General features: G+C 39.1%; 1 protein-coding gene across 1 annotated transcript; it reads left to right on the forward strand.

The window, feature by feature from the left end:
* Positions 1-8,767: 8,767 nt before the first annotated feature.
* On the forward strand, positions 8,768-11,012 carry MSL2 (male-specific lethal 2 homolog (Drosophila)). The gene has a single exon (XM_009582372.1). It carries the CDS (start codon positions 9,025-9,027, stop codon positions 10,540-10,542), a length of 1,518 nt encoding a protein of 505 aa, XP_009580667.1. The 5' UTR covers positions 8,768-9,024; the 3' UTR covers positions 10,543-11,012.
* The last annotated feature ends 375 nt before the right edge of the window (positions 11,013-11,387 follow it).

An 11,387-nucleotide genomic window follows, 5' to 3' on the forward strand; every position in this document is an offset into this window, starting at 1 on the left:
TGCATTGCATACATTTTGCTAACATAAAGTTCTACCTGTTGAATTTAAGTTGGTTTCTACACTAAAAATACTCCTCTGTCTTAAAACAAAATTGAGGAGTCGGAAGAGAAGTAACTGTGGTTTCCACCTTAACAGCTGGTTGATGTTGGGCTTCAAAAGCAGGTTGCAAAGTGAAGGTTGCAGTATTGTCTTCTGATGTGATTTGAGTGTACGTTTCTCATTGAAGCAATGGGAGATGATGGACGGGTTTTGATGGTCACCTGAGGATATTGATTAAACCGATGGCGTTTCAGAATGTTTAAAGAAAAGTTAATGTGTTGCCAAGAGGCATCTTTATTGGGACAACTTAGTTGTCCGCATCTATGGACATAGTGCGTTCAAACATAGATTTCTTTGGTTTTGTTTTCTTACTATGTTATGATTTACAGATTAGGTTGACTAAATATGGAGTAAGCAGTTGTTGGATGTCATGTTGGAGTTCTTTGTGAGGCCAGAAAAGATTCTTTGCGTCTAGTGTATGACTTGAGAAATAATGCACAGCACAACCTTTCCAGAGAATAAAGATTTCCCTGCTCTTGGGGAGGAATTCACTTTGAAGTCCTTCAATGATGTAATTTGTTATTCTCTGTCTCGGGAGCCTTGCAGTCACAGCACAGGGCTTGCTCCTTCTCCAGTGGCCTTGAAGAGCACAGTTTACTTTAAGATTGCGCAGTTAATCTTGATGGTGTGAGCATTTTTGTTTGGTGGGAAAAAAATAGTTTTCATTACTTTTTTGTTTGCTCAGAGAATGTGATCAACTTGATCTGTAACTTTTAAAGCAAGTTTTAACTTTTATGAGTGTTTATGCTGTATAGAAACATGTTAAATTAATCTTATACCCATAGGAGAAATGTTAACTTTGCCATTTAAAACCTCTTAAAATACAGCAACCCTGACTTTTGGAAAACATCATTACATAAAAATTTTACATTGGATGGTGAAAAAGATGAATTTATCTATCTTTTTAAAGCCTGTTCATTACAAAGTTTGAACTTTGCCACCTAGTTTGTTAAAAATAGATTTAGAATTTTTCCAGTCAGTGATTTTGTAAGCACAAAGACTTTCAAACAGAAATATAACTTTAACATAGGACTTGGTAAAATATGTTCTGTTGTTTATTATGCAGGGGGTGGAGTCAGAGAACAAAGCAGTCCCTTCTACAGTTAAAATGCAATTTGTTGTCATATTTCTGGGGTTTTTTTCTTGAACTTTAGCTAAAGAGGTTGACTGTATTTCTCCAAATATGCAGAAAAATAGTCTAACTGTATTCTTATCATGGTTAATTTGGGTTCCCATGGTGTTCAGACAAAAAATAGTGCAGTTTTTATTTTTCCAAAGAGTTATACAATCATTAATTCTTTAGTCATGACCATCCCTATATGAGGGTAATAATTTCTGTAGCTAATTTTTCGTCGTTGTTTGTTGATAGAGGATGCTCAGAAATATTCAGCAGCCAGCAGAATGTTTTCTCTGGTAAAATTTTGAAATAAGGTTGTGGGCTGGTTTTTGTTTGTGTGGTGGGTTTTTTTTGTTTTTTTTTTTAAATGCTTTTTTGTGTGTCCCCCACATTTCCATTTCACCTGACGGGGAATCTGTCAGTGCTTGTGAATATCTTTGGACAAATTGTAGCAGTACTGTTGTTGTGGTTGTGGTGATCTAAGAGCAAGATGGTATTTTCAGGAAGAAATACTGTCATTTAGTTCACAGGTAAACTCTTACTGTTTCAGATCTGAAAACGGGTTGTATGCTGGAAGTCTTGGGCAGTTTTTTTCTATTTCTAGTTTTTGGCTGAATAAAACTATCTCTGTCTACGAAACATTGTCTCACAAAAAAATTAAAGGATAAGTACATTTCTGGTGTTGTCACGGTGAACTCTTACTTACAATCCGTGTTTTGTAGACAAAGGTTCAAAGTTTTGTGCTAATAATATTGCAGATGTCTCTTGTGTCTTCATGCCTCTCAGCCAAGAGTGTGGTCACTACAAATGCTGATTTGTTTTCCGAACCCTGGGAAGTGGGTGTAGGATGTCTGGGTGATAGGCGGCACCTCTGCCACGTGATACAGTAAGTTTGTGCATGATGAGAAGAGTTGCCAAAGATTTTTCTAACTGGGACAGTTTGTCAGGGCAGGGGTAGGACAAACCTCTGTCTGGTGAATGTGCCTCTTGACTTGGGTGCAGTATTTGTGAAATGTATCAACCAGACCATGGTTCAAGCCCACCATCTTGAGTGTATGGTTCGGAAGGGGTTTATGTTAGGGGTTGAGATCTGCAGAAGGAGACCTTCTACTGTTGTCTTGCCCTTGGCACTTGCCCCTTGCACTAACCCCTCTTGAAGTTTCTCTGGTTTTGAGTGTATTTAGTTATCTTCTTTTCTGTTAAGTATCCAGATCTTTTACCCATATACACATTTGTTTTATTTTTCTGCAGGTGGCTAACAAACCTTGTCACTACTTATCATATGCCTGCCTATCAACAAATGGTTTTGCAGATAGTGCTTTTAGGTTTTTTATCAAACTCTGAAAATGCTACTTCTTTTATGATCATATTTTTCTTTTGCATGTTTTGCTTTGAAACCTCATTGAGCTACTTATTCTTCAGTTGGATCTAGCTGATAATTTCTTAGATAAAAAGGTGCTGTGTGGGGTTGAAGAAGGGAGCAGTGCAGGGAAGGTGGTGGGGGGAGCAAGGCTTTTCCTTTCAGAGGCTGGTTCAGCTGAAGTGCTTGAACCGCAGGTAGATGGATAGGCTTTTTGAAATACAGCTATCGAGTGGTACCGCCAGTCGCCATCCTTCGGGAGGTGGTTAACTCTGAAGCTTGAATGTAGCAATTTGTTAGAGCTTACTGCCTGTTGCTAATTATTTTAGTAGAAACAATCAGATCATGTTTATTCCAGAAATGAAAATGCTGAAAGTGTAGCAGTCCAACTGTTAAATCTCCAGCTTCTGGTTATTACTTTGAGGTGCTTACCATATATTAATTTTAAGTGTAACATAGAAGTATATGTGTGCTTAATCAGATTGATTATAACTTCCTGGTTTTTAAAACTTGCTAGATTCACAGAGCTGTAGAATTTCTATCTGACTAATGTGAAGTTTACAGAAGCTTTTTGTAATCTTGGTTTAAAAATGAAATCATGGTCATTGTAATGTTTGATTTTAACAGTGCGGGTGAGCTTCCTTCTTACCGTCTTCTTCCCTTCTTCATAGATGCCAATCTGACTTTTGCATTGTGTAGCAGATACGCCACTTCAGTTAGGTAGAGAGTGAAAGGAGTAGAGGACTGGACTGTTGAGCCCACTTGCTTGCTGCGCACTATACAAGGAGGGTGATTTCAGGTGGTATGAATGCAACCAAGGATTAAAGACTCTGTTTTGGCAGAAAAATGTTGGAGATTAACCCCAGTGATACATTTATTTCTACTTGTAACAAAATTTGACATCGTAATTTTTTCTAATTTACTTCATTAAATTCAGATTTAATAGTTACATCATTCTTAAGACTTTGAGTTGTCTAAAAAGGCAATATATTATGTTTCAGTAGGCTTTTCCAAGGGCACTAAATTAGTTACTTGTGTTTAGCCCCTTTTCTAGGACATTTATATTTCTGCCTTTGCTGAGGATAGATGAGAATGGAAGGAGGTGACCTGTTTCGATTCAAGTCTGTCTTCTCAGTGAATTTCATCCATTTGCAGCGCATTTGCTGGATGTATATACCTAACAATTGCTTTGATTCCCAATTCTTCTCCTCCCTTTGGTCTCTGAGATACAATTTGCAGATGCTTCCCCTCTTCCTGCAGCTGTGAAGTAATGCTCATTAAGGAACACAATAGGAAGTATTCCTTGTGGTTTAAATGACCTCCCTCCTGGTAGCAGCCTTTCCAGGACAGCTGTGATATTTTGTAAATAATATACTAAAAGTATTTCTTCTGTATATGCAGCTTATTAAATGTAAGTGCTCATATTAATGTAGATGTTTAGTAAACCTTTCTGAAAGTAGGATAGTTGAGAATTGATGTCGTTTAGGGAAAGCCTCTGCCTGGAGGCTTTGTAAGAACATGATTTTGCTTTTGGTGTATTAATATACCCCTTATAAAAGAGGGTGAGAAAAGACGACGCAAAGTTTAGTAATACCAAGCTATTTAGGGTAGTAAAAATGAAGGCCTGCATTGAGTAATCGTGGAAGGATCTTACGTGGATGAATGACTGCGCAATAAAATGACAAATTAAATTTAGCTTAGATAAATATTAAATGATAAACATGGAAAAATATTAACTTCTCAGAGCCCACCATTTTTATATCTTGCAGATCTATATAAACTTGTAAATTTATAGAAAGTGGTAGCACTGATGGCTACCAGCCAAAAGTGAGATCTTGGCCTGGCAATAAAAAACTCCATGAGAATATCAACTCAGTACTGAGTATCAATCAAAAAAGCAAAGCAAATGCTAAAAATCAGGCCTGGAATAAAGAGGAGAACTTTATTATGGCACTCTATAAAGCTGTGGTTCACCCGTATCTTACGGTGTTGCAGTTGTGGTCCACCCATATCACAAAAGAACTGTGGAAGAGTTAGGAGAAGGGTGATCCAATGTAAGGAACAACTCTAAACAATCTGGAAAAGAGAAAAACTTGGAGGGTTACGTGGTAGATGTCTGTAAAACCATGAGTAGTGTGGAAGAGCGATTGACTGTTGCCTCATCCAACACAAGAACCAGAGATTGTCAAGTGAAACTAGTAACTAATGTTCAAAACAAAAAGGTCATTCTCAGCACAACGGATGGGTGACCAGGGAACTTCTTGTCAAAGCCGGTTGTGACTGATTACATTTGAAACAGTTGAAGAGATGAGGCAAGCCTTAGGAGAGAATCTGAGGGTTACTGAGTACATGGAAACCCCATCTCCCATGAGAAGTATCTCAGCTAATAGTGGTTAAAAGCTGGGCAAGTGTTAAGAGTTTCTTGCCTTGTTCTTACTCTGTGCCCTAGGCACCTGCTTTTGGCCACTAGTATGGTTAAAAGCTGGGCAAGTGTTAGGAGTTTCTTGCCTTGTTCTTACTCTATGCCCTAGGCACCTGCTTTTGGCCACTAGTGAGACGGCCTACTGGGCTAGGTGGATCTTTGGTCTCACTCAGTATGGTTATTCTTAGGAGTTTGAGGATGGGCTCGATAACACCTTGGAATCCTTCCCAGCTTTATTTTCTTGGTGGAGTTCATAATCTTAATCTGGGAAGATTTGGTAATTTGCAGCATTGAATTAATGTTATGCCTTGGGAGCCTGTACAACCCAACAGTTTGGAACGTCCCAGAGCTCGGTACCTCCACATTCTGGGCAGCAGCTCAGGTCTTGTCTTTCTGGGACAGTGTTGCTGACTTAATACCATTCCCTGAGTGTTAAAAGTAATGAAACTTAATTTTCTGTGAATTTGCATCTCATGGTTGACTCTTTTTTAGCTTAACGATACTAAAACTGGAGAGACTGATAGGTGCCACAGAATCCATATGAGGAAGAAACTTTGAAGAATGAATATTGAATGAGATATGAGCTCAAGCTGAAAATATTCCCACAGCACAGGCATTCCTAATGTCTCTCCCATGTAGGTTGCCTGGCATTTATTGAGGGTAGAACTTGCTCTGTTCTTTCCTTCAGTGAGAGCATGTGAAGTGTTTTGTCTTGTCTGTCCGTCTGTTTTTTTCCTCAAAGCTTCTGGAAATCTAAATTTTTCAGTATCCTCTTTTAGCATTTTTACCCATTCAACAGGTTCAGCCAAATTTATTTTGGGAGAAATGCACAGTTGGTGATGACTTTTTTTTTTTTTAATTAAAAAAGTTGTGACTGTATATTGTTCATTTGGTCCCATCTCTGAAATACTTTAGTGCTTCATAATCTGTAAAGCATTGATCATCATAACTCATATTTATCATCATAGCAAAAAGTAGCAAAAAGAGGCTCAAGATGGACCAAGGAGCACACCCAACTGGTTTGTTTCACTGGGTATTAATGCTGGTGGGCTTTTGGTACTGAAAGTGCTGTGGATGCGTGTACTTGCACGATGGCTTCTGAAGTCTCAAAGCATTAAATGGATGAGTGTTAGTTGTGTTTGCCTCCTGCATTGGTCAGGGCATGGCTTTCTGCTTGTCCTGTTGGAAAGACTCAAGATCCAGAAGGGACGGACAGTTGTTTGTGAACTCTTTCTGCTGAAGGACATGACTTCTGAGACTAGCTGATGTGATTTAAAGCTTTCTTTTCGGTTTTCCCAATAGGAATTAGGGATTTTTCTCACTAAATCAAATCCAATCTTAGGATCATGACGGACATCTCTGTCTGCATTGCTGTTTATCTAGTGTCATTTAAAGGGAACTTAAAAAAAAAAAAAAATTTCCACTGCAGGTTGGATTGTGTGACTTCATGTTCCATCTGTTGGCTTTAAATCTTCACTGCTTAACTTGAAGAGTGTTTTGCTGCTGTCTTCTCATGGCAGGGTCTTGTGGAGTCACTCTTCCTCAGTCAGCCCTTCCTCCTTAGATTAGCAAAGAAAAGTCTAGAAAATACCTAGTCTCTGATCGTGAAGTGCATTTCCCGACAAGTATTGCTGTAATTGTGCTTTGGACCTTTCTCTGTTCTACAGCTTCTGCTATTCAATGTTCTTCTGCATTGCTTTCAATTAGCTTGTTCAAATACTGCACATTTCCCTACGGCCCCTCTTCCAGTCGCGCTGTAATGACAGTTCTTCTTATTTGACACTGTGTAGATGTATGCCACCTGCCAGCTTTTTAAACAATTATATTTTCTCTCAATTTATTAAAAAAATAACTACATAATGATGACTTCAGCACTGACTCTTGTTATTTGTCGCTCAAAAAACAGTTTACATCAAGCCACTTCTACTGAAAGACAGCTGAGATGGCGGGCTGGAGCGCCCTTTCCCAAAGAGGTATCAAGGGATTCAGATTTCAAAAGGAAAACGGGATAGTCTGCTCACTCATGGAATTCAACAGTGTTGCAGAATTACTGTGCTAATGCAAATTTTCTACTTAATCACACAAAAAGTTGAATTTTCAAAAGTAGTTTGAATAGTGAAAAGTACAGAGGGTTAGGTTAGAAAGGGGGGTGGAATATTTTGACAAAAGCTCCGGAGTGAGGGCCAAGTTAAGCGCTACTACAGCCGAGGGTTAGCATAGTATGTCTTTTTCTTCTGCCTGAGGCCTTGGGTTCTCGACTAAGGTAATACAAGGCAGAAAGGTTGGGCTTATTACTTAGTTGATAACTCAGTCCACTCGACTGGGTCCCGTTAATTATATCCCTTCAAAGCGCTATCATGAGAATCTGTTACGGAAGGTCTGTGTGATTAGAATTTCCTTGGCAAGTAAGTGATGAGAGAAAGTGTCTTTATATTTGATAAGATTTTTTTATCTCAGTCTGTTTTAATATACGCACTTTGCTTTCTCATCCCAAATTGCTTCAGTTGTTCGTAACAGCGTGTTTTCACTTTGGAAAATCTGGGTGAGAATTCACTGATGGTTGTAACTCATCCAACAAAGGCTCCTTATGGGGAGAAAGGTCTGATCAAAGCTGAAAATCTGCTGCTTGGAAAGGAGAGGAAACCTGTTGCTGTAGATTACTATAGATAACTCTGAAATTTAATTTAGGTGTTAGAATATCTTTCTGGCCTAGAGCTGGCTAGAAATAGCAAAGCAATATTGTCATTTTCTGGATCTAGTTACTAGTTGGATTATTTCTATGCAGAATTTCAGATACCTCTGTTCTTTCATATTTTATCCTTACGTGTTATTTTGTTTGTTCTTAAATAAAAACAAAAACATTTTTCCAGGGTTTTACAGTGTCAGAAATCTGGAGACATACCCTTCTAGATAGTCAGTACTGGGTGTCTGAAACTTTCTGTGCTGTCAAGTGTGTTGATTCCTTTAGCAACTGATTTTTATTAGTTTTTTATTCTTAACAGTAAGATATCAGAGAAAATCCTGTCTTCTGATTTCTTCACTCCTGCTCAGGACATGAGCTGTTGTTGACACTTTAAAGTATTTAAGCATCATGGCTATGACAGTACCACTATTTTAAGTATTATTTCACTGATAAGCATCTGTGAATTGGAAAATAGTGAGCCACCACTCCTCAGGATATGTTAATAGTCACCTTGTTGCACCTTCTGGTTTGGCACAAGAGTAATCTATTGGAGAGCAATATAGTCCTTACCTTCGCGCCCCCCCACCTCTCCCCCCCCAATATTACTAGGTGGCTTATTCAGTGGTTATAAGAATTCATGGGATCCATTTAACTGTTTTTGTTGCTTGCAAAGTTAAAACCTTTGTGCTTTATTCATGGCATTGACTGTCACAAAGCTAGGCTCTATTTTTAGTCCCAGCTAAACAAAAAGTAAAACCAAGTCTGCTGTATCTTCTTTCCTTTTGGGGTTGATATTTCATAATTTTTACATTCCTTTTAGAGTTTTCCTCTGCTCCGTTGCCATTTGTTTTCGCTAATTTCATTAAAATCTCTGCAGTAGCTCTTCATGGGAGTTTAGTGTTGCCCTTTTGGTAAATTCATAGAAGTCTTGTGTGTTTTCTAAGTTTCAGTGGAAGAAACTGCTGAAGGGGACAAGGGGATTGGTAGTGTTTTAGTTACGAGTGTTTCTAAAGGCTGCAGCAGCACAACAAGTTATGGTGTGATGGTTTTCTCTTAAATTTTTTTTTTTAAATTTAACGTTGTTTTAAAACCAGATATGGCAGCTGTGAAAATTTTTACAGACTATTGTCTGGATGGTATGTTTTCTTGTGAATTACTGAATTTTTTCAGGCAATTTTTTTGATTGTACAAAAAATTCATCCCATACTATCCTGGAAACCTGCCTTGAGTCCGTTGTAATCTTTCTCTTTCTTTTTTCCTTAGGAAATTTGCTACAAGACCCTATTGCTCCTACCAACTCCACATGTCAGCACTATGTCTGCAAAACTTGTAAAGGCAAGAAGATGATGATGAAACCGTCATGTAGCTGGTGCAAGGACTACGAACAGTTTGAGGAGAATAAGCAGCTAAGCATCTTAGTGAACTGCTATAAGAAACTCTGCGAATACATAACGCAAACTCCACTGGCACGAGATATTATCCAAGCAGTTGATTGTTCTGCAGATCTTTTGGCTTTGCTCAAAGATGGATCACCACTCCATGAAGAGACAGAAAAATCTTCCGATACTGCCTTGGCTTTGTGTTTGACACATTCCCCAGTACCTTCAACCTCAGAACTCACAACTGATCCTCCAGCTAGTTTTACGTCAATACCTGAAAGCACACACAACATTGATCTTAGAGGTTCTGTTATCAACGGGTTGCCCAATTGTAATGGGCTTTCGGTAGATAAACTTGGAGTGAATATTCCTTCTCCTGAACACGCAAACACAATTGATGTCTGTAGTACTGGAGAGTATATAAAAACTGAAGATATCTCTAGCAGCCTGCAGCCTGTGTGCGATACCGTTTCTACTAGTGACTTGTGTACCACAGGCATTGACATCTGCAGTTTCAGTGAAGATATAAAACCAGGTGGCTCGCTCCTCCTTAGTGTTGAGGAAGTTCTCCGGAGCTTAGAGACCGTTTCAAATACAGAAGTCTGTGATTCTAATTTGCAGCCCAGCTTGGAAGCAAACATGACTAACGGCCCCTTCCTGCAGCTTTCTCCCCCACCTCTTAGCCATAACATTTTCATGTCCACAGATGCTTCTCCTCACGGAATCTCCTGTACAGCGGCGACGCCTAAGGTAGTTAAGTTAAACAGAAAGCGATCTCGATCAGAAAGCGACAGTGAAAAGGTTCAACCTCTACCCATTTCCAGCATCATCTGTGGCCCAACATTGGGAGCATCAGCTCCTGTAACAGTGAAACAGGAAAATAAAATGTCTTTGCAGCCTATTGCAACTGTACCTAACGGAGGCGCTACTCCCAAAATAAGTAAAACTGTGCTCCTGTCTAACAAAAGCATGAAAAAGAATTTAGAACATGCCCCTAAGAAATCTCACCCGAAAGCCAAACCAGGGGTGCTGAAAACAAAAGACAAAGCAAAGGAGAAAGTTCCTAGCAGTAACGTTATGCCAGGAAGCCCAACAAAAACTGTATATAAAAAGCCACAAGAAAAGAAAGGGTGTAAATGTGGTCGTGCCACCCAAAATCCAAGTGTTCTTACATGCCGTGGCCAACGCTGCCCTTGCTATTCTAACCGCAAAGCCTGCCTTGACTGTATATGCCGTGGCTGCCAAAACTCATACATGGCTAATGGGGAGAAGAAGCTGGAGGCATTTGCAGTGCCAGAAAAGGCCTTGGAGCAGACTAGGCTTACTTTGGGCATTAATGTGACAAGCATTGCGGTGCGCAATGCCAGCACAAGCACCAGTGTAATCAATGTGACAGGGTCACCAGTAACTACGTTTTTAGCTGCCAGTACACACGATGATAAAAGTTTGGATGAAGCGATAGACATGAGATATGACTGTTGAATCTTTCTTTTCCCTGCCATCCGTAGGGGAACTGCTACAGTTTTAAGGCAGCTATGGTTCTGTTTAACTTGCTGGAGCTCCTGCGTTTAGATCACTTGTATCAAGTGTTTTTCATTGCTATGTTATGTGTATTAGTGTCTGGGAAATAGTTGCAGATAATGGAGGAGTTACCCTAAAACTGTTTTTAGTTCTTACAGCACCTCATAGTTTGAGATCAATTGCTGATGTAAATGATTTTATCACAAGATCTTTGGCAAGGAATATATTAACCTCATTGTACTTGGTCATGCTTTGTGCTCAGTCAAAGCTTCTGCTTAAATGTAGAAAAGTGGTATCTAGTTAGTCCATCTAAACTGTGCTAGATTACGGTGTAGAAAAGTAATTACTGATTAGTTACAGTCACCATTACTAGAAAAATCACCTAATATTCCTGTAGGAAATGCAACATTGAGCTGGAGAATGCAGTCTGAAAAGGATAGATAATTTCCCATTGTGAAAATTGGCTATCTACTCTAGGGAACAGTTTAAAACTAAACAAGTTTAGTAATACATTTGAGAAAGCTAATAGCCCAAAAAGCAGCTCAGTCTCCAGACAAGGGTCAGGAAGAGCAGTTGGTTAGATACGAAGGTCAAACTGCTGACTTGGATACACCGTCCCTGTTAACAACATCACTCATTTTTTTGTTTTCTTGACAATTCCACAGGTCATGTTCCTGGTCAGTTATGCCCTCTGTGCCAACTCTGTTTGTTTGACATGTTATTGACTATTTTGGCTGGGGCGAGAAAATTACTTGTACACAAAGAAGGCCCAAGTTTTATTAGCACCATTCTCTCCTTTTTTCCTC

This window comes from Fulmarus glacialis, unplaced genomic scaffold (genome assembly GCF_000690835.1).
Source record: "Fulmarus glacialis isolate BGI_N327 unplaced genomic scaffold, ASM69083v1 scaffold10957, whole genome shotgun sequence".
Lineage (NCBI taxonomy): Eukaryota > Metazoa > Chordata > Aves > Procellariiformes > Procellariidae > Fulmarus > Fulmarus glacialis.